Genomic DNA, 24,257 nt, shown 5'->3' on the forward strand with positions numbered 1-24,257 from the left:
ACATGGCCAAAAGTATGTGGACCCCTGCTCGGCGAATACCTCATTCCAAAACCCTGGGCATTAACCTGTTAGGGCTAGGGGGCAGCATTTGCACGTCTGGATAAAAAAAATGTACCCGATTTAATCTGGTTACTAATCCTACCCAGTAACTAGAATATGCATATACTTATTATATATGGATAGAAAACACTCTAAAGTTTCTAAAACTGTTTGAATGGTGTCTGTGAGTATAACAGAACTCATTTGGAAGGCAAAACCCTGAGACATTTTCTGACAGGAAGTGGATACCTGATGTGTTGTATTGACTTTAAACCTATCCCATTGAAAAACACAGGGGTTTAGGAATATTTTGGCACTTCCTATTGCTTCCACTAGATGTCACCAGCCTTTACAAAGTGTTTTGAGTCTTCTGGAGGGAGATCTGACTGAACAAGAGCCATGGAACGATGATGTCCCATTAGACACCTGGCGCGCGAGTTCATGTTGGGTACCCTCGTTCCAATACGTTATAAAAGAGTATGCATTCGTCATCCTTGAATATTATTCATGTTCTGGTTAAAAAAGGCCCTAATGATTTATGCTATACAACGTTTGACATGTTTGAACGAACGGAAATATATTTTTTCCCCTCGTTCATGACGAGAAGTCCGGCTGGCTTAGATCATGTGCGAACAAGACGGAGATTTTTGGACATAAATGATGAGCTTTTTTGAACAAAACTACATTCGTTATGGACCTGTGATACCTGGAAGTGACATCTGATGAAGAGAATCAAAGGTAATGGATTATTTACATAGTATTTTCGATTTTAGATCTCCCCAACATGACGTCTAGTCTGTATCGCAACGCGTATTTTTCTGGGCGCAGTGCTCAGATTATTGCAAAGTGTGATTTCCCAGTAAGGTTATTTTTAAATCTGGCAAGTTGATTGCGTTCAAGAGATGTAAATCTATAATTCTTTAAATGACAATATAATATTTTACCAATGTTTTCTAATTTTAATTATTTAATTTGTGACGCTGACTTGACTGCCGGTTATTGGAGGGAAACGATTTCCTCAACATCAATGCCATAGTAAAACGCTGTTTTTGGATATAAATATGAACTTGATAGAACTAAAAATGCATGCATTGTCTAACATAATGTCCTAGGAGTGTCATCTGATGGAGATTGTAAAAGGTTAGTGCATCATTTTAGCTGGTTTTATGGTTTTGGTGACCCTGTCTTTGACTTGACAAAACATTACACACAACTCTTGTAAATGTACTGTCCTAACATACTCTAAATTTATGCTTTCGCCGTAAAACCTTTTTGAAATCGTAAAACGTGGTTAGATTAAGGAGATGTTTATCTTTCAAATGGTGTAAAATAGTTGTATTTTTGAAAAATTTGAATTTTGACATTTATTTGGATTCAAATTTGCCGCTCTTGAAATGCACCTGCTGTTGATGGAGTGCACCACGGGTGGCACGCTAGCGTCCCACCTAGCCCATAGAGGTTAATATGGAGTTGGTCACTCCTTTGCTGCTATAACAGCCCTTATAACTATTCTGGGAAGGCTTTCCACTAGATGTTGTAACATTTCTGCAGTGACTTGTTTCCATTCAGCCACAAGAGCATTAGTGAGCTTGGGCACCGATGTTGGGAGATTAGGACTGGCTCGTAGTCGGCGTTCCAATTCATCCCAAAGGTGTTCGATGAGGTTGAGGTCAGGGCTCTGTGCAGGCCAGTCAAGTTCTTCCACACTGATCTCGACTAACCATTTCTGTATGGACCTCGCTTTCCCGTCACTGGAACTAAGAGACTCACTCCGAGCTTTACACCATTACAGCCGACGCTTGGCATTGCGCATGGTGATCTTAGGCTCGTGTGCGGCTGCTTGGCCATGGAAACCCATTTCATGACGCTCTCGACAAACAGTTCTTGTGCTTACGTTGCTTCCAGGGGCTGTTTAGAAATCGGTAGTGAGTGTTGCAATGGACAGACAATTTTTACGTGCCGAGCTCTTCAGCACTCAGTGGTCCCGTTTTGTGAGCATGTGTGGCCTACCATCTCGTGGTTGAGCCGGTGTTGCTCCTAGACGTTTCAAATCAAAATCAAATCAAATTTTATTGGTCACACACATGGTTAGCAGATGTTAATGCGAGTGTAGCGAAATGCTTGTGCTTCTAGTTGCAGTAATATCTAACAAGTAATCTAACAATTCCCAAACAACTACCTAATACACACAAATCTAAAGGGGTGAATGAGAATATGTACATATAAATATATGGATGAGCGATGGCCGAGCGTCATAGGCAAGGTGTAATAGATGGCATAAAATACAGTATATACATATGAGTAATGTAAGATATGCAAACATTATTAAAGTGGCATTGTTTAAAGTGACTAGTGATCCATTTATTAAAGCGGCCAGTGATTGGGTCTCAATGCAAGCAGCAGCCTCTCTGAGTTAGTGATTGCTGTTTAACAGTCTGATGGCCTTGAGATAGAAGCTGTTTTTCAGTCTCTCGGTTCCAGCTTTGATGCACCTGTACTGACCTCACCTTCTGGATGGTAGCGGGGTGAACAGGCAGTGGCTCGGGTGGTTGTTGTCCTTGATCTTTTTGGCCTTCCTGTGACATTGGGTGCTGTAGGTGTCATGGAGGGCAGGTAGTTTGCCCCCAGTGATACGCTGTGCAGACCACACCATCTTCTGGAGAGCCTTGCGGTTGAGGGAGGTGCAGTTGCCGTACCAGGCTGTGATACAGCCCGACAGGATGCTCTCGATTGATGCTCTCGCATCTGTAAAAGTGTGTCAAGTGTTTGGGTGACAAGCCAAATTTCTTCAGCCTCCTGAGGCTCCTGAGGATGAAGAGGCGGTGTTGCGCCTTCTTCACCACCCTGTCTGTGTGGGTGAACCATTTCAGTTTGTCTGTGATGTGTATGCAGAGGAATTTAAAAAACCTTCTCCACTGCTGTCCTTTCGATGAAGATAGCGGGGTGCTCCCGCTGCTGTTTCCTGAAGTCCACAATCATCTCCTTTGTTTTGTTGATGTTGAGTAAGAGGTTGTTTTCCTGACACCACACTCCGGGTGCCCTCACCTCCTCCCTGTAGGCTGTCTCAACGTTGTCGTCTGCAAACTTGATGATTGAGTTGGAGGCATGCATGGCCACGCAGTCGTGGGTGAACAGGGAGTACAGGAGGGGGCTGAGCACGTATCCTTGTGGGGCCCCAGTGTTGAGGATCAGCGAAGTGGAGATGTTGTTTCCTACCTTCACCACCTGGGGGCGGTCCGTCAGAAAGTCCAGGACCCAGTTGCACAGGGCGGGGTTGAGACTCAGGGCCTCCAGCTTGATGATGAGCTTGGCGGGTACTATGGTGTTGAATGCTGAGCTGTAGTCAATGAATAGCATTCTTACATAGGTATTCCTCTTGTCCAGATGGGATAGGGCAGTGTGCAGAGTGATGGTGATTGCATCGTCTGTGGACCTGTTGGCGCGGCATGCAAACTGAAGTGTGTCTAGGGTGGCCGATAAGGTGGAGGTGATATGATACTTGACTTGTCTCTCAAAGCACTTCATGATGACAGAAGTGAGTGCCACGGGGCAGTAGTAATTTAGTTCAGTTACCTTTGCCTTCTTGGGTACTGCAACAATGCTGGCCATCTTGAAGCATGTGGGGACAGCAGACTGGGATAGAGGGCGATTTAATATGTCCGTAAACACACCAGCAAGCTGGTCTGCGCATGCTCTGAGGACGCGGCTGGTGATACCGTCTGGGCCAGCACCCTTGCGAGGGTTAACATGTTTAAATGTTTTAGTCACGTCGGCCACGTAGCAAGGGGGGGGGGGGGGGGGGGGGGCGCAGTCCTTGCTAGTTGGCCATGACACTGTATTATCCTCAAAGCAGGCAAAGAAGGTGTTTAGTATGTCTGGAAGCGTGACGTCGGTGTCCGTGACGTGGCTGGTTTTCTTTTTGTGGTATGTGATTTCCTGTAGACCCTGCCACATACGTCTCGTGTCTGAGCCGTTAAATTGCGACTCCACTTTGTCCCTGTACCGGCATTTTGCTTGTTTGATTGCCTTGCTGGGGGAATAACTACACTGTTAATATTCAGGCATATTCCCAGACCTCTTTCCATGGTTAACTTCTCTAGGGCCAGTGGGACGATTTCGTCCCACCTACGTAACAGCCAGTGGAATCCCGTGGCGCGTTATTCAAATACCTTAGAAATGCTATTACTTCAATTTCTCAAACATATGACTATTTTACACCATTTTAAAGACAAGACTCTCGTTAATCTAACCACACTGTCCGATTTCAAAAAGGCTTTACAACGAAAGCAAAACATTAGATTATGTCAGCAGAGTACCCTGCCAGAAATAATCAGACACCCATTTTTCAAGCTAGCATAGAATGTCACATAAACCCAAATCACAGCTAAATGCAGCACTAACCTTTGATGATCTTCATCAGATGACAATCTTAGGACATTGTGTTATACAATACATGCATGTTTTGTTCAATCAAGTTCATATTTATATCAAAAACCAGCTTTTTACATTAGCATGTGACGTTCAGAACTAGCATTATTCCAGTGAATTTACTAAATTACTCATGATAAACGTTCACAAAATTTTAAGAATTATAGATACAGAACTCCTCTATGCACTCGCTATGTCCGATTTTAAAATAGCTTTTCGGTGAAAGCACATATTGCAATATTCTAAGTAGATAGCCCGGCATCACAGGGCTAGCTATTTAGACACCCAGCAAGTTTAGCCCTCACCAAAGTCAGATTTACTATAAGAAAAATGTTATTACCTTTGCTGTTCTTCGTCAGAATGCACTCCCAGGACTTCTACTTCAATAACAAATGTTGGTTTGGTTCAAAATAATCCATAGTTATATCCAAATAGCGGCGTTTTGTTCGTGCGTTCAAGACACTATCCGAAATGGTAAAGAAGGGTGACGCGCCCGACGCGTTTCGTGACAAAAAAATTATAAATATTCCATTACCGTACTTCGAAGCATGTCAACCGCTGTTTAAAATCAATTTTTATGCCATTTTTCTCGTAAAAAAAGCGATAATATTCAGACCGGGAAATCGTGTTTTAGTACAAAGAGAGAGAAAATAAAAACATGGTGTCGCCCCGTGCACGTGCCTCAGTCTGATGGTCCTCTGATAGACCACTTACCAAAGGCGCTAAAGTTTTTCAGCCAGCAGCTGGAATTACATCATTCAGCTTTTTCCCGGGTTCTGAGAGCCTATGGGAGCCGTAGGAAGTGTCACGTTACAGCAAAGATCCTAAGTTTTCAATAAACAGAGCCAAGAAGCCCAAGGAATGGTCAGAGAGGGCACTTCCTGTACAGAATCTTCTCAGGTTTTTGCCTGCCATATGAGTTCTGTTATACTCACAGACACCATTCAAACAGTTTTAGAAACTTTAGGGTGTTTTCTATCCAAAGCCAATAATTATATGCATATTCTAGTTTCTGGGCAGTAGTAATAACCAGATTAAATCGGGTACGTTTTTTATCCGGCCGTGTAAATACTGCCCCCTAGCCCTAACAGGTTAAATGCGGTCCATCACGGTTTCTGGTTAGGGTAGGTTTTAATAGTCACAGTGGGTACAACATCTCCAATGCACTTCTTTATAAACTCAGTCACCGAGTCAGCGTATAGATCGATGTTATCTGAGGCTGACCGGAACATATCCCAGTCCGCGTTATCAAAACAATCTTGAAGCGTGGATTCCGATTGGTCAGACTAGCATGGATTGGTTCTAGTCACTGGTACATATCCTGTTTGAGTTTCTGCCTATAAGACGGTAAGACCAAGATGGTGTGCGTCGTGGTCGGATTTGCCGAAGGGAGGGCGGGGGAAGGCTTTGTTTGCATCGCGGAAGTTAGAGTAGCAGTGATCGAGTGTATTACACCCGCGCGTAGTGCAATCAATATGCTGACATAATTTAGGTAGCCTTGTTCTCAAATTTGCTTTGTTAAAATCCCCAGCTACAATAACTGCAGCCTCAGGATATATGGTTTCCAGTTTAAATAGAGTCCAGTGAAGTTCATTGAGGGCCGTCTTGGTGTCTGCATGAGGGGGAATGTACACCGCTGTGACGATAAGTGACAAGAATTCTCTTGGGAGATAATTTGGCCGGCATTTGATTGTAAGTAATTCTAGGTCGGGTGAGCTGAAGGACTAGAGTTCCTGTATGTTGTTATGATTACACCATGAGTCGTTAATCATGAAGCATACATCCCCGCCCTTCCTCCTCCCAGAGAGGAGTTTAAAAAAATACTGCATAGTTTCCTAAGGACTCAAAGTGAGGCGGCCATCTTGCATCCACTTCACAATAACAGCACTTACAGTTGACCTGAGAAGCTCGAGCAGGGCAGAAATGTGACGAACTGACTTGTTGGAAAGGTGGCATCCTATGACAGTGCCACGTTGAAAGTCACTGAGCTCTTCAGTAAGGCCATTCTATTGCCACTGTTTGTCTATGGAGATTGCATTCCTGTGTGCTTGATTTTATACACCTGTCAGCAACAGGTTTGGCTGAAATAGCTAAAGCCACTAATTTCAAGGGGTGTCCACATACATACTTTGTATATATAGTGTATCTCCCACCATTCCACTAGATTAGCACACCATAATTGGACTCTCCATCTCTCCCTGTAGACTCTCTGCTTTGGGCCCCACTTGTGTTTTTATCTGGTTACTCTAACTGGCCCAGAGCTGTTTTGGTCACTGTGCTCATATTGTGAAGAGTAGGATTGAGTTATGGAAGATCTGATACAGAATCAGTTCTCCTGGGCAGCAGGCTGCCAGAGAGTGTGTTTATCACTTGAGCCCCTAATCCCAGAGAAGCAGTGTGCTAACAGCATGGACCCAGGGACTGATGGTTTTATGAAGCATGGTGACATTGTGCAGACGCTTGTGTCGGAGCGCTGCCACATGATAGGTGTAATTGATGGGTGGGTTCAGGACAGCTGATTCAGTAAGCTGGTAAACACACACACACACACACACAGGTGCATGAGCGCGCAAACACACACACACACACAGGTACATGAGCGCGCAAACACACACACACACACACACACACACACACACACACACACACACACACACACACACACACACACACACACACACACACACGCACAAATACAGACACGCATGTTCAAATCAAAGTATTTGTCACAAGCGCCAAATACAACAAGTGTAGACCTTACGGTGAAACGCTTACTTACAAGCCCTTAACCAACAGTGCAGTTCAAGAAGAGTTAAGAAAATATTTACCAAATAAACAAAAGTAAAAAAATATAAAAAGTAACACAATACAATAACAATAATGAGGCTATATACAGGGGGTACAGGTTCCGAGTCAATGTGCGAGGGTACAGGTTAGCCAAGATAATTTGTACATGTAGGTAGGGATGAAGTGACTATGCATAGATAATAAACAGCGAGTAGCAGCAGTGTACAAAACAAATGGGGGGGGGGTGTCAAGGTAAATAGTCCGGTGGCTATTTGATTAATTGTTCAGCAGTCTTATGGCTTTGGGGTAGAAGCTGTTAAGGAGCCTTATGGTCCTAGAAATGGCGTACCGGTACCGCTTGCAGTGAGGTAGCAGAGAGAACAGTCTATGACTTGGGTGACTGGAGTCTCTGACAATTGTTAGGGCTTTCCTCTGACACCGCCTATTATATAGGTCCTGGATGGCAGGAAGCTTGGCCCCAGTGATGTACTGGGCCATACGTGCTACCCTCTGTAGCACCTTACGGTAAGACGCCGAGCAGTTACCATACCAGGTGGTGATGAAACCGATCAGGATGCTCTCGATGGTGCAGCTGCAGAATTTGAGGATCTGGGGAATCCATGCCAAATCTTTTCAGTCTCCTGAGGGGGAAAAGGTGTTGTGGTGCCCTCTTAATGACTGTCTTGGTGTGTTTGCACCATGATAGTTCATTGGTGATGTGGACACCAAGGAACTTGAAACTAAACCCGTTCCACTATAGCCCTGTCGATGTTAATGGGGGCCTGATCGGCCCGGAACTTTTCCTGTAGTCCACGATCAGCTCCTTTGTCAAACTCATCAGAGTTTGTACTGCTAGGTGACCTAAACTGGGATATGCTTAACACCTCGGCCATCCTACAATCTAAGCTAGATGCCCTCAAGCTCACAAAAATGATCAAGGAACCTACCAGGTACAACCCCATATCCATAAACATGGGCACCCTCATAGATATCATCCTGACCAACTTGCCCTCTAAATACACCTCTGCTGTTTTCAACCAGGATCTCAGCGATCATTGCCTGCGTCCGCAATCAGTCCGTGGTCAAACGACCACCCATCATCACTGTCAAACGCTCCCTAAAACACTTCTGCGAGCAGGCCTTTCTAATCGACCTGGTCCGGGTATCCTGGTAGGATATTGACCTCATCCCGTTAGTAGAGGATGCCTGCTTATTCTTTAAAGGTGCTTTCCTTACCATCTTAAATAAGCATGCCCCATTCAAAAAATGTGGAACTAAGAACAGATATAGCCCTTGGTTCACTCCAGACTTGACAGCCCTTGACCAGCACAAAAACACCCTGTGGTGTACTGCACCAGCTTCGAATAGTCCCCGCGATATGCAACTTTTCAGGGAAGTCAAGAACCAATACACACAGTCAGTTAGGAAAGCAAAGGCTAGCTTTTTCAAACACAAATTTGCATCCTGCAGCACTAATTCCAAAAAGTTTTGGGACACTAAAGTCCATGGAGAATAGGAGCACCTCCTCCCAGCTGCCCATTGCACTGAGACTAGGAAACACTGTCACCACCGATATATCCACGATAATCGAGAATTTCAATAAGCATTTCTCTACGGCTGGCCATGCTTTCCACCTGGCTACCCCAACTCCGGCCAACAACTCTGCACCCCCCGCAGCAACTGGCCCAAGCCCCCCCCCCCCCCACCCCCGCTTCTCCTTCACCAAAACCAGACACCTGCTGGAGACATATCTCCCTCATTAACTTTAAGCGTCAGCTGTCCAAACAGCTTACCCTGTCCCGTTGGTAGGATAATCTTGATCGTAGGTCATCGATTTAATTTTCCAATGATTGCACGTTGGCCAATAGAATGGATGGCAGTGGGAGTTTACTTGCTCGCCTACAAATTCACAGAAGGCAGCCAGACCTGCGCCCCCTTTTTCTCTGTCTTTTCCTCACGCAAATTACGGGGATTTGGGCATGTTCCCTGGAAAGCAGTATATCCTTCTCGTCGGACTCGTTAAAGGAAAAAGCTTCTCCCAGTTCTAGGTGAGTAATCGCTATTGATGTACAGAAGTTATTTTCGGTTATAAGAGACGGTAGCAGCAACATTACGTACAAAATAAGTAGAAAAATAAGTTACAAACAATGCAAAAAAAAAACGAACAAAATAGCAGTTGGTTAGGAGCATGTAAAACGTCAACCATCCTCTCCAGCACCATTGGTGATTTTTTGCCCAGGGACTATCTAGCTAAATCTTGTTGTCCATGGTCCCTGACAAAAAAACAAAGTGTTTGTGCGTGAGCACACACACACACTCATCCCATCTTACCATCTGTTTCTCAGCTGTCACTGTCTCAGCCCACACACAGGATGAATGTCCAGCATCAGCCTCTCTTTTTCGCTTTATCATCCATTACTCTTCCCTTTATCTCTTTATCTTTCTAACTTCTCTCTCATTCCCTCATCATCTTTGAAGTTTAACTTTCTCTCTCCCAATATCTGACTGACTGTCTCCCCCAGCCTCTCTGGGGACAGTAGATGGATAATCGGAAAGAGAAAATAAAGTGAAAAGATAAACTGTTGTGTCAGCTTCGCTATTGATTTTAAATAAGGCACTGATACATATTTTGAAATCAAAGTCTAAAATCAATAGTTCCTCCAGTCAATGAGCAATTTATTGGGCAATGGCTCACCAGCAGGAGCAAATAGAAAACATTGTTCAAACTTTAACCGACCACTTTTAGTGTAGTACCCTATCAAAGCAAAACCAATCTTCTTTAGGGAAAGACAGTTCTGAAGTGACTTTTTCATTCGCTACTGTATTTCTATTTCACAAACACACACACACAAACATGATTATGTGAACACACACACAAAAACACGCACAAACAACTGTTGTTGACAGTCTCCTTTGTTAAGGTGAGAGCAGGTATTACACCCAAACCAAACATGTCGTGTGCTAGCGTTTAACACATACATGTTATTCAATCATTTCACCAACACAGCTCGCTTGTGTGAACGTGCGTCCGCGTAGCCAAGCGCTAAAATAGAACTTGGTTCTTCACCTCCTTATTGGACATCAGGAAGATACAAACCCACATGGATGATTGAAAGACAAACGAGGACAGATTAATTATATATATATATAATATTAATCTGTCCTCGTTTGTCTTTCAATCATCCATGTGGGTTTGTATCTTCCTGATATCCAATAAGGATATATATATATATACAGTGCCTTGCGAAAGTATTCGGCCCCCTTGAACTTTTCGACCTTTTGCCACATTTCAGGCTTCAAACATAAAGATATAAAACTGTAATTTTTTGTGAAGAATCAACAAAAAGTGGGACACAATTATGAAGTGGAATGAAATTTATTGGATATTTCAAACTTTTTTAACAAATAAAAAACGGAAAAATTGGCCGTGCAAAATTATTCGGCCCCTTTACTTATATATATCCTTATTGGATATCAGGAAGATGGTACCGTGTGTGTGTGTGCATATATATATATATATATATATATATATATATAGAAAAATTACTTGTGTCATGCACAAAGTAGATGTCCTAACCGACTTACCAAAACTAGTTTGTTAACAAGAAATTTGTGGAATGGTTGAAAAGCAAGTATTAATGACGCCAACCTAAGTGTATGTAAAATTCCAACTTCAACTGTATTATATATATATATATATATAGCTGGAAACTGCAGATTGTTTATGGAATATCTACATAGGTGTACAGAGGCCCATTATCAGCAACCATCACTCCTGTGTTCCAATGGCACATTGTGTTAGCTAATCCAAGTTTATCATTTTAAAAGGCTAATTGATCATTAGAAAATCATTTTGCAATTATGTTAGCACAGCTGAAAACTGTTGTTCTGATTAAAGAAGCAATAAAACTGGCCTTTAGACTAGTTGAGTATCTGAGCATCAGCATTTGTGGGTTTGATTACAGGCTCAATATGGCCAGAAACAAAGACCTTTCTTCTGAAACTCGTCAGTCTATTCTTGTTCAGAGAAATGAAGGCTGTTCCATGCGAGAAATTGCCAAGAAACTGAAGATCTCATACAACGCTGTGTACTACTCCCTTCACAGAACAGCGCAAACTGGCTCTAAGAAGAATAGAAAGAGGAGTGGGAGGCCCCGGTGCACAACTGAGCAAGAGGACAAGTACATTAGAGTGTCTAGTTTGAGAAATAGACACTTCACTATTTATTTTCCCTGAAGACAAATAATATATATGAAACGCTTCAGTCTGGTTTTAGACCATATCATAGCACTGAGACTGTACTCGTGAAGGTGGTAAATTACCTTTTAATGGTGTCAGACCAAGGCTCTGCATCGGTCCTTGTGCTCCTAGACCTTAGTGCTTTTGACACCATCAATCCCCACATTCTTTTGGAGAGATTAGAAACCCTATTCGTCTACACGGACAAGTTATTGCCTGGTTTAGATCTTGTCTGTCGGAAAGATGTCAGTTCGTCTCTGTGGATTGTTTGTCCTCTGACAAATCAATTGTAAGTTTCGGTGTTCCTCAAGGTTCCATTTTAGGACCACTATAGTCAGCTACCATCCTCAGTAGCTTTCCATCTAAGTTGTCAATGTCAGGAGGTTTGTTATTATCGATCAATAACAATAAGTTTTCCACCTCTACCACACTCTCTTTACAAAATTCAAATGTACAATGCTTTTCTTGCATTATTCGTTATATTATGAATTCTTTAGATCATTAATCTTGGCTTCAAAATACAGTTTCTTCTTCTTTTTGTTGAGTTTAGTCACATAATTTCTCAATTTGCAGTAAGTCAGCGAGTCAGCTGTACAGCCAGACTTATTAGCCACTCCTTTTGCCCCATCTCTTTCAAACAGTTTTTAAATTCCTCATCAATCCATTAACAGTTCACAGTTCTAATAGTCAGTTTCTTAACAGGTGCATGTTTATTAATAATTGGAAGAATCAATTTCACAAATTCATCAAGTGCAGTGTCTAGATGCTCCTTATTAATCACATCAGACCAACAAATATTTCTTTACACTGTCCACATAAGAGTCACATCAAAATATTTTGTATGATCTCTTATTCACCATTTTAAGCCTAGCTTTTGGAACTTTGGCTTTCCTGGATATAGCCATACTGTGATCACAGCACGGATACAGCTTTAGAACAAAGTCCTACAGTATTAGTAGAAATGTGATCAATACACATGGATGATCTTGTTCCTGTGGTGTTTGTCAACACCCTAGTAGGTTGATTAATAACCTGAACCAGATTACAGGCACTGGTTACAGTGAGAAGCTTCCTCTTGAGTGGACAGCTTGATGAAAACCAGTCAATAATCAAATCCCAGAGAAAGTAGACCTCTCTGTTTACATCACATGCACTATCAAGCATTACACACACATTATTTAGATTGTCAGCACTTGGTGGCCTTTAGAAACACCCCACAAGAATAGGCTTTAGATGCAGGTGAACCTGCAACCACAGCACTTTAATAAAACTTGGTAGCTAGTAATGAGGTTGAGAGATTGGCTCTGAGAGTGTACAGGGAAACAGATTCAAGCCCAAACCCATTCCTACCCCTTGAAGATTCCACAGGGTTGCATTCCTGGAGGAGGAAAAGTGCAGTAGAGGCATAATGATGGGAGAGATAAACACACACACACCAGCAGATCTGTAGAGCTACAAAAAGGCCACCGTGCTAGACGCATGGTAAAAGATTACATTGGGGATGCATCCCAAATGGCACCTCATTCTCTCTATATAGTGTATAACAGAGCCATATGGGCCATGGTCAAAAGTAGTGCACTAAATAGGCACTCAGAATCAGTTTTGGAGTTCCTTTAAGAGTGCAGACACAGGGAGAGCGAGGTACAAACTGGTTGGAACAATGGGGGAGACACAAGGAACAAGGGCCTTGAGAGAATTCTGAAAAGGAAAGCATTTTCTTTACAGTTCTAGGTGATGTTAAGTGCACTACTCTCTGGTTATCATCTTGGTTTTGTTCATGAGATGAACACTGGAATATTATTACGGCGTAAAACAGGAAGAAACTATGTCTCTCTCTCTATCAGCCCTATGTATCTCACTCACACTGTCCTTGCCTCTCCATTTGTCCTTCTCTCTTTTTCACTTTCTCTTCGTCTCCCTGCATATAGAGCTTACACATGCCTCTGGAATGTGTAGCCGTCTGTCTCAGTAAAGACACACACGCACATAGAGACGTGAGCCCAGTCTCTTCAACTCCCCTCTTGTTTTACTGCCGATCCAACTAGCTACAACCAAAACGGGATGATTCACTGACAACAGACAAACACAGATCATATTAGTCTCAACGTAGCCCATCTCACTCTGCGCCGCCCGCCTGCCCCTCCTCCTCACTCTCCGTCTATTTTTAAGTGTTTAATGAGCGATGTGATCGTTGTGACAGTACAGGATACCATGGAAACGGGGTCAAGGTGAGCCCAGACTACAGCGACTCAGATGGCTCTAATGAGGTGAGAGACACGGGTAACACTGACCACAACCATTGCTGTGACTGTGAATCTAGGACCACTCAGACTACTGTGACCGTGAAACTACGACCACAAGGACCACTGTGACCATGAAACTAGGACCACAAGGACTACTGTGACCATGAAACTAGGACCACAAGGACTACTGTGACCATGAAACTAGGCCCACAACTACTACTGTGACTGTGAAACTACAGTAAGACCCCAAAGACTACTGTGACTAGACAAATTACACATTAAACCTTATAGGGGGTACTATGACCACAAGAGGGCCACACATGCAAGCCACCACTATAAACATTTAGATATCCATGACCACATTAAGAGTCACACTAATAAACAATTAAACCTTTCCCTGCAGTTAATGACCAAAAGTTCCCTCTCGTAGCTTCATGTGTGGAAAGTTATATTTTTCATAATTAACATTATTTCAAAACTGTTCAAAACTGTTTCTGTGTCAAATGGGCCCCAGCCAGCCAAATCACCAGTTGAGATCTTTATCTGCCTCTCTCCCCTCCAACACAATGTCATAAATCACCAGCTGCCCACTATTCCCCAGTCTCCCTGACACCTACAGTTGAAGTTGGAAGTTTCCATACACATATTGGAGTCATTAAATCTCGTTTTTCAACCACTCCACACATTTCTTGTTAACAAACTATAGTTTTGGCAAGTCGGTTAGGACATCTACTTTGTGCATGACGCAAGTAATTTTTCCAACAATTGTTTACAGACAGATTATTTCACTTATAATTCAATGTATCACAATTCCAGTGGGTCAGAAGATTACATACACTAAGTTGACTGTGCCTTTAAACAGCTTGGAAAATTCCAGAAAATGATGTTATGGCTTGAGAAGCTTCTGATAGGCTAATTGACATCATTTGAGTCAATTGGAGGTGTACCTGTGGATGTATTTCAAGGCCTACCTTCAAACTCAGTGCCTCTTTGCTTGACATCATGAGAAAATCAAAAGAAATCAGCCAAGACCTCAGAAAAAAAATTGTAGACCTCCACAAGTCTGGTTCATCCTTGGGAGCAATTTCCAAACGCCTGAAGGTACCACGTTCATCTGTACAAACGATAGTACGCAAGTATTAACACCATGGGACCACACAGCCATCATACCGCTCAGGAAGGAGACACGTTCTGTCTCCTAGAGATGAATGTACTTTGGTGCGAAAAGTGCAAATCAATCCCAAAACAATAGCAAAGGACCTTGTGAAAATGCTGGAGAAAACAGGTACAAAAGTATCTATATCCACAGTAAAACGAGTCCTATATTGACATAACCTTAAAGGCCGCTCAGCAAGGAAGAAGCCACTGCTCCAAAACTGGAAGTTTGCATACACCTTAGCCAAATACATTTGAACTCAAGTTTTTCACAATTCCTGACATTTAATCCTAGTAAAAAGGATTACAATTTTTTTTTTTTAAGAATGATTTATTTCAGCTTATATTTCTTTCATCACATTCCCAGTGGGTCAGAAGTTTACATACAATCAAATAGTATTTGGTAGCATTGTAACTGAGGCAGGTTTGTAGACCTCCTTGCTCGCACAAGCTTTTTCAGTTCTGCCCACACATTCTCTACAGGATTGAGGTCAGGGCTTTGTGATGGCCACTCCAATACCTTGACTTTGTCTTAAGCCATTTTTCCACAACTTTGGAAGTATGCTTTGGGTCATTGTCCATTTGGAAGACCCATATGCGACCAAGCTTTAACTTCCTGACTGATGTCTTGAGATTTTGCTTCAATATATACACTTAATTTTCCATCCTCATGATTTCATCTATTTTGTGAAGTGCACCAGTACCTCCTGCAGCAAAGCACCCCCACAACATGATGCTGCCATCCTTGTGCTTCACGGTTGGGATGGTGCTCTTCGGCTTGCAAGCCTCCCCCTTTTTCCTCCAAACATAACTATTGCCAAACAGTTCTATTTTTGTTTCATCAGACCAGAGGACATTTCTCCAAAAAGTACAATCTTTGTCCCCATGTGCAGTTGCAAACCGTAGTCTGGCTTTTTTATGGCAGTTTTGGAACAGTCACGTCAGTGTACAGCTCAATAAACACACTAGGAGATTTGCTATATTTCAGTCTTCTGTGATGTATATAAAGTATAATATTGTGATGCAAACTTAACATTTAATACATTTAAAATAACCATGTGTGTGAGGTGTATAATTTTGTTTCAAATTAGATTTGATTAAGACTACCATGAAACTCTGTGTGACCCTGATTTAACCCACTGCAGTAAAAGGTTAACCCAATTACATTATAGCTACAGAACGCCATTGACCACTAACTCAGTGGCCTCGTTAGATTGTCTGCCCTGAGATTTGAAGGTTGTGGGTTTGATTCCCCAGTCGAGTTCTACCTAAAACTGTTCAAATGGGACCTGATGTCTCTCTGCTTGGCACTCAACATTAAGGAAATGGATTGGAGGTAAGACCCTGCGACAGACTATGAACCTGTCCAGGGGGAGTACATCAAGCTGCCTCACACTACAGAAACAGGAGATTCCTGCACTATTCTGGCTCATTCTGACAAGGCTACTTACTTAATGCCATTTACCAGAGGCTTTTATCCAACGCTAGATCACACTACATTGAGACAAAGTTCCCATCAGTTGAAGGGAGATAAAGCCTTCTATACAGAGTGAGAGAGGCTTTTGTTCAGTCGTCTTTCCATGTGGTCAGGGTGACTGCTGTGCCAAGGAGGATTATGGGGGACATAAAGCAAAACATTTCACAGCAGAGGTGATTAGAGATTGTTCTAATTAGCCAGCAGTCATTAGGTTGCTTAGAAAGAGAGAGAGAGAACGAGAGAGAAATAAAATTAACAAGCTTGAAATTAAAATTGCCACATTACTAACGCTTGGAACCCCCCGCTCACTAGGCTCAAACAGTAGCATCTAGCTAACTTGACAGGGTAGCATCCCAAATGGCACCCAATTAACCCTGTATAGTGTGCAACTTTTAATCAGGGCACATTGCTGCTCCGATCCCAGTAGCAGTCAGCAAGAAACATAAAGAAATATACAGAGAGAAACAGAAACTAGGTTTCCATTCAATTGGCGACAGATTTTCAAACAAATTTTCCAAAATCCACATAAATATGCGCATTTTCCACCAAACCGGCTTGTTGTGGATAAAAATCAGTGCGTGATGACAGTGCACAAAAAAAATATTTTCCGCTTAAGTTCTCATGTACTGAATAAAAATCTAAAGTTCAATGTGTTTCCTTATCCAACAACAGCTCACAGTCTACATGATGAGATTGTTATGGATAAGAGTGAGAATATTTTATTTGTCAAACAGCAGTTAAGCATTGATCATCATGTCTCCAGAATAAGACCCTCCATATTTTATTGGAAAGCAGCATCAAGCTCATAGTGTGCACTTTCATCATAACTTATTTCATCTGTAGCCTAATAAGCTGCATGGTTTTGCGAGTCGTAGTGGGAGGACCACACACCATAACATCGCGTGACTCCAAGTTTACTTCGATATGATGATTATTATATCAATATTTGCACATAAAAGTGTGTCCACCGCCATTTTTCGCAAAATTCACTTTACCGACACAAAAAGATAGAATTGTTCGTTTGACATGGTGCTAACAATTCCATCACAGTTGTTGTGATTTTACATGGTATGACTTTAGTCGCATAAAAACAGTGGATAGAAACGTGGTTAGAGCGAGAGAAAGAACGAGACACTGAACGAGAGAGCAAATGAGAGAGTAATTTTTAAAAATATATTTTTTATTTAACCTTTATTTATCTTGGCAAGTCAGTTAAGAACAAATACTTATTTACAATGACGGCCTACCCCGGCCAAACCCTAACCCGGACGACGTTGGCACTGTAGTGACACCTCTAGCACTGAGATGCAGTGCCTTAGACCGCTGTGCCACTCAGGAGCCCCACAAAGTTATAGTGTGTGATTCTGTAATTTTCAATCCATTTATCCTCCGTGAGTAGTTGAACAGTTTAATATGTATTCCTCAGCAATATAGCCCCACAATGTTCCATGATAGCCCATGCTTGTGTCCTTAATGGCATCCTACTCCCTACATAGTGCACTACCCTATGGGCCATTCGGGACACAGACCATTTCTATTCTGTTCATCCTCTCTCTGTGTGTGGCTTCTAGACTAAGATGACACTGGTAACTTGCCTCCTAGTCAGCCTACACTCTCTCGCTGAGATGGATGACAACATTATCAAAATTAGCATAAGATCCTATCAATCTTCATTTGAAGTATTTTCCCATGATTAAAACATCAAGATCGTGTGCTCGCACTACTGCCCTCTCCTCTGGGAGTGCATATGATGTATCCTTTAGTCAGGACGTGTGCCCCCAGCCTGGCTGTCTGCATTTCAGTAATTAAAGTGTCTCACTCACCCACGGAGGGCAAGAAACCTCTCTCTCTGCTTGGTGACATCCTTCCATCCACTCTGATTCTATAATGACTCGATTGGCGATATATTTGCTCAGCTGATAGTGCTAATGTGTAGTGATATTAATGTACTGTTGTCCTGGCCTGGGCCAAGTCACTTCCTTATCATCCCCCCTGGGCACAGGATAGCACAGAGACACTCCATTCCAGAACATCAGCTTCCTCTGAGAGCAAAGGATTGGGTCAGAGGAGAGACAAGGGGAGGAGAGAGGGGCAGATTAGCGCTCACCACACCATTAATGAGTATCCCAGCATTCCCTTGGGGCTGTGGAGTGACGCTGGGTAACGGGAACACGCAATGTACAGAATGGAGAGGGGCATTATGCTACTGTACACACACACAAGCACACCTGCATGTGCATGTACGCGCACACACACAAACGCATGCGTGCACAAACACACACACACACACGCAAATATTACTGGAAGTGACTCAGAGGCCCAGGCTGAATGTGTGAGCATGACATAAGCAAGGTGTCAAAACCATCCCATAGCTCTTATGAGGCCCGCTTTACAATTGTCATGTGTTCACAAACGCATCACTTCCAAGAAAATATCTCCAGAACGTCCTCCAGGACCTGTGTGTGTGTGTGTGTGTGTGTGTGTGTGTGTGTGTGTGTGTGTGTGTGTGTGTGTACACATGTACCCGTTCAATCCACTTAACCAGAGTCGAGGAGGACGGGCCAACAGGATTGATCTGATAGGAGGAAGGCAAAGAGTATGTTTACGAGTTCCATGAGGCCTTGTGAAAACGGTCTGTCCTACTTAGAGGGAACACTCTTCACCCTGTGTGAAGGCAGCCTTGCCAGGAACACAGCAGGGGGGCATAAAGAGAGAGACCTAGAGAGGGGAGAGAGAAATAGAAAGATCGGGAAAAAGGTGAGAGAAATAGAGAGAGGGAGGAAGAGAAGGGGAAGAGGGAGAGGTAGAGACGAAAACAGAGGGAGAGAAGAGAGATAAATAATGGGGAGAGAGACAAAGGGATAGAGTGTGATAGGTGCACTAAAAGCCCAGCGAGTCTGTTCCCAGCAGCATGTATCCACACAGGAGAGGAGCTTGCTAGCATAATGAGACAGCAGGCAACAGGAGAGATTTTATAAAGAGGAGAGAAAAAAGGAGGATAGAGAGAAGAGGGAGAGGTGTTGGAAGTTGTAGCAGTTGCAAATGCTGATATCCTGCCACGTTGCTGGCAGCTCAGCCTACCTAAAGACAAGGTGGCAGGATTTGGGGAGAAAAGGAGGAAGCCAGAATCCACACTAGGCTCCAGAACCCAGCAGGGAGTAATCTAAACTGCTGTCTGTTAGTCCTGGTTCTCACATACCAGCTGGTCTTTATTCAAACTGTCTGTTAGTCCTGGTTCTCACATACCAGCTGGTCTTTATTCAAACTGTCTGCTAGTGCTGGTTCTCCAATACCAGCTGCTCTTCATTCAAGCTGCTAACTGAACGCACCTTTGGGTGCACACTGGCTGACCTCCAGGTCACCTAAAACACCAGGTGTCGCAAGAAGGCCAAGAAGATAATCAGGGACCCAGCCACCCGAGCCATGGGCTGTTCTCCCCGTTCTATCACGCAGACGCAGGCAGTATAGGAGCATCATGACAAAAACTGTAAGACTGGCCTATAGTTTTTACCCCCAGAACCACCACTAGTCAGCTACCTGCCCTGCCCCCCCCCCCGCCGCCCACTTGGACTTCCTACCCACCCCCCCACAACCTCCTCAACTGACATTTTTACACTGCCCCCAACTAAAATGGACATTTTATCATGCTGAATAGCTACCACTAGTCAGATACCTGCTCGCCCTGTCCCCCCTTCCTACTCCCCTGGTATTCTTACCCCCCCATCCCCTCCTCCCCTGCTGCTCTAACACACCTTAATATATTATTATTATTATCTATTTTTATATGTCACTTTGTCCTGCATTGTTGGTTGGAATTTTCACTGTACCCTGTAATTACATCTGCAACCCTGTACATGTGACTATTAAACTCTCTAATCTAAACACACACACACACACACCACACACACACACACACACACACACACGGTACCAAGTTTTAGGCCTCCCTTACTTGTCTTCATTTTGATAGCCTTTTATAGCCAGATTTTGATAGATCACCTCTCAAGGTTGGATAAATACGTGTCTCTCAGTAAGGAGTTGATGGAGCTGAAATAGATAGATATTCTCCCACTGGAGTCAGTGTGTTGATGTGGAGGTGAAAATGGATCTGATAGAAAACAGTTCCTGTATGCATACTTTATGCCATCAGTGTCAGTGGAGGGTGTGAGTTGATCATAGTGTTGACGGCTCTACCAGCTGGAGGTTGTGTGTGTGTGTTTGTCCCTCTGTGTGGTGGTGGTGTGAGAGGTCTTGACAGCCTGCTAATGTAAGTGTGTGTGTGTACATGTGAGTTATTTTAGTAAAGAACAGTGGGGTAACAAATCAGCTCAAGGCACTGGTAACATTTCCCCAGTTGCAGGTTGCTCTGTGTGTGTGTGTGTGTGTGTGTGTGTGTGTGTGTGTGTGTGTGTGTGTGTGTGTGTGTGTGTGTGTGTGTGTGTCATTATGTGCACATAAACACATAGCAGCACAGCAGACACGTACGCTACCTCCAGATCCTCAGTTCTGTTCAAATCAAATCTTATTTGTCATATGTGCCGAATACAACAGGTGTAGATCTTAGAGTGAAACGCTTACTTACAAGCCCTTAACCAACAATGCAGTTTGAAGAAAAATAAGTGTTTACTAAAATAAACTGAAGTCAGAGTGAATGTGCGAGGGCACAGGTTAGTCGAGGTAATTGAGGTAATATGTACATGTAGGTAGAGGTAAAGCAACTATCTATGCATAGATAATAAACAGAGTAGCAGCAGTGTAAGGGGGGGGGGGGGGGGTCAATGCAAATAGTCCAGGTAGCCATTTGATTAGATGTTCAGGAGTCTTATGGCTTGGGGGTAGAAGCTGTAAAGAAGCCTCTTGGACCTCGACTTTGCGCTCCGGTACTGCTTACCGTGCTGTAGCAGAGAGAACAGTCTATGACTAGGGTGGCTGGAGTCTTTGACAGTTTTTAGGGCCTTCATCTAACACCGCCTGGTATAGAGGTCCTGGATGGCAGGAAGCTTGGCCCCAGTGATGTACTGGGCCATACAAACTACCCTCTGTAGTGCCTTGCGGTCGGAGGCCAAGCAGTTGATGCAACCAGTCAGTATGCTCTCGATGGTGCAGCTGTAGAACTTTGAGGATCCGAGGGCCCATGCCAAATCTTTTCAGTCTCCTGAGGGGGAATAGGTGTTGTTGTGCCCTCTTCACGACTGTCTTGGTGTGTTTGGACCATGTTAGTTTGTTAGTGATGTGGACACCAAGGAACTTGAACCTCTTAACCTGGTCCACTACAGCCCCATCGATGAGAATGGAGGTGTGCTCGGTCATCCTTTTCCTGTAGTCCACGATCATCTCCTTTGTCTTGATGACGTTGAGGGAGAGGTTGCTTTTCCTGGCACCACACTGCCAGGTCTCTGATCTCCTCCCTATAGGCTGTCTCCTCGTTGTCGGTGATCAGGCCTACCACTGTTGTGTCGTCGGCAAACAATGTTGTTGGGAGTCGTGCTTGGCCATGCAGTCATAGGTGAACAGGGAGTACAGGATGAGACTGAGCACGCACCCGAGGGGCCCCCGTGTTGAGGATCAGCGTGGCAGATGTGTTGTTACCAACCCTTACCACCTGGGGGCGGCCCATCAGGAAGTACAGGACCGAGTTGCAGAGGGCTTAGTGATGAGGTTTGAGGGCACTATGGTGTTGAACACTGAGCTGTAGTCAATGATTAGCATTCTCACATTTGCTACTCAGTCAAATAAACCTCTAGTAGCCCTCTTTCTCTCCATGCTTTCTATACACAGACATGCACTCACTACATACCCAATAGAATATTCCTGTTGAGGACAGACGTTCCGCTAGCGGAACGCCTAGCCAAAATCCAATGGAACAGCCTGGCGCGAAATACAAAACCTCACAAATTCAATCATTTCAATTTCTCAAACATATGACTGTTTTACACCATTTTAAAGATACACTTCTCTTTAATCCAACCAGATTGTCCGATATCAAAAAGGCTTTACAGCGAAAGCAAAACATTAGATTATGTTAGGAGAGTACATAGACTAAAATAACCACACAGCCATTTTCCAAGCAAGGACATGTGTCAATAAAACCCAAAACACAGCTAAATGAAGCACTAACCTTTGACGATCTTCATCAGATGACACTCCTAGGTCATTATGTTACACAATACATGTATGTTTTGTTCAATTAAGTTCATATTTCTATCCAAAAACAGCATTTTACATTGCCACGTGATGTTCAGAAAATGTATTCCCACCAAAAACTTCCGGTGAATTTACAAAAATACTCATCATAAACGTTGACAAAATACATAACAATTATTTGAAGTATTATAGATACAGAACTCCTTTATGCAACCGCTGTGTCAGATTTTAAAATAGCTTTACGGAGAAAGCACATTTTTCAATATTCTGAGTACATAGCTCGCCATCACGGCGAGCTATTCAGACACCCGCCAAGTTCGGGGCAACCTAAACTCTGAATTAGTATTAGAAATATGCTTTTACCTTTGCTGATCTTCATCAGAATGCACTCCCAGGACTGCTACTTCCACAAGAAATGTTATTTTTGTTCGAAATAATCCATATTTATGTCCAAATACCTCCGTTTTGTTCGTGCGTTCAGGTCACTATCCAAAGGCTAATGCACGAGGGCAATTCGAGACAGAAAAAGTCAAAATGTTCCATTAGCGTACTTAGAAGCATGTCAAACGCTGTTTAAAATACATTTTTATGGTATTTTTTACGTAAAATTGCGATAATATTCCAACCGGACAATAGCGTATTCATTCAAGGAGAAAAAGAAAAAACAGCGAGCTCGCGGGACTGCGCATATCCAATCCCTTTGTTGCCAGGCAGACCACTCAGTAACTGAGCTCCTATACTCTGCCCAGTGACAGGAGAAGGCTCAAACCACTTTCTGAAGGCTTTAGACAGCCAATGGAAGCCTTAGAAAGTGCAACGTAACCCCACAGATACTGTAGTTTCGAAAGGGACTAGAAAGAACTACAATTCTCAGATCCTCCACTTCCTGGTTGACTTTTTCTCAGGTTTTTGCCTGCCATATGAGTTATGTTATACTCACAGACACCATTCAAACAGTTTTAGAAACTTCAGAGTGTTTTCTTTCCAAATCTACTAATAATATGCATATTCTCGTTTCTGGGCAAGAGTAGTAACCAGTTTAAATCGGGTAAGTTTTTTCATCCGGCCGTGAAAATACTGCCCCCTATCCATATCAGTTTAAAGGGAGAGAAACCGTGAGAGAGAAGGAAAGTGTGGGATGTGTCAGCTCTTAGTTCACAGTAAGTGGAAAAGTAATGTGTGTGTAGGGTTGCAAAATTCCAGTATATTTCCCAAGTGTGCCAGTTTTCCAGAAAACCTAGTTGCAATATTCACAGAATCAGGCAGGAAATCCAGAATTCTCCAACCAGGATTTCTGAAAAACCTGAGAATTTTGGGAGAGTTGACTGAATTTTGTAACCCTATATAGGTGACATTGTTCTTGGAGAAAGCGTAAAAGAGAGACAGATGGAGAGAGAGAGCGAAATAATGAAAGACAGAGGTCTTACATTGTAGAGGATGTCCACCCATCCCTCCATGGTGATGCACTGGAAGACGGTGAGCACGGCAAACAGGATGTTGTCAAAGTTGGTGATGCCGTAGTTGGGGCCGATCCAGTACTCTGTACACTCCGTACCATTAGGACACATCCTGGCTGGGGCCTCCGTACCACAGGGGAACGCTGCTGCTCGCTCACCTGGATGGGGGAGAAGAGAAAGAAGGGAGAGAGAGAGAGAGGGGAGAGTGGGAGGGGGAAGAGAGAGGGGGAGGGAGGGAGGGGGAGTGGTAGGGAGAGAGGGATAGAAAAAGAACAGGGAGAGATGGGG

The 24,257-nt window shown here is 43.3% G+C and overlaps 1 protein-coding gene across 3 annotated transcripts in view; it reads right to left on the minus strand.

The window, feature by feature from the left end:
* Positions 1-24,257, minus strand: part of LOC106567450 (voltage-dependent N-type calcium channel subunit alpha-1B) — a 225,761-nt gene that overhangs the window by 105,227 nt on the left and 96,277 nt on the right. For all 3 annotated transcript variants that reach the window (XM_082955416.1, XM_082955417.1, XM_082955415.1), the window contains exon 5: positions 23,940-24,127. In XM_082955416.1, coding sequence (XP_082811542.1) covers positions 23,940-24,127 — 188 coding nt within the window. The remainder of the gene's footprint in view (positions 1-23,939; positions 24,128-24,257) is intronic.

The sequence above is a fragment of the Salmo salar genome, chromosome 01 (assembly GCF_965601325.2).
Source record: "Salmo salar chromosome 01, fSalSal1, whole genome shotgun sequence".
Classification (NCBI taxonomy): Eukaryota; Metazoa; Chordata; class Actinopteri; order Salmoniformes; family Salmonidae; genus Salmo; species Salmo salar.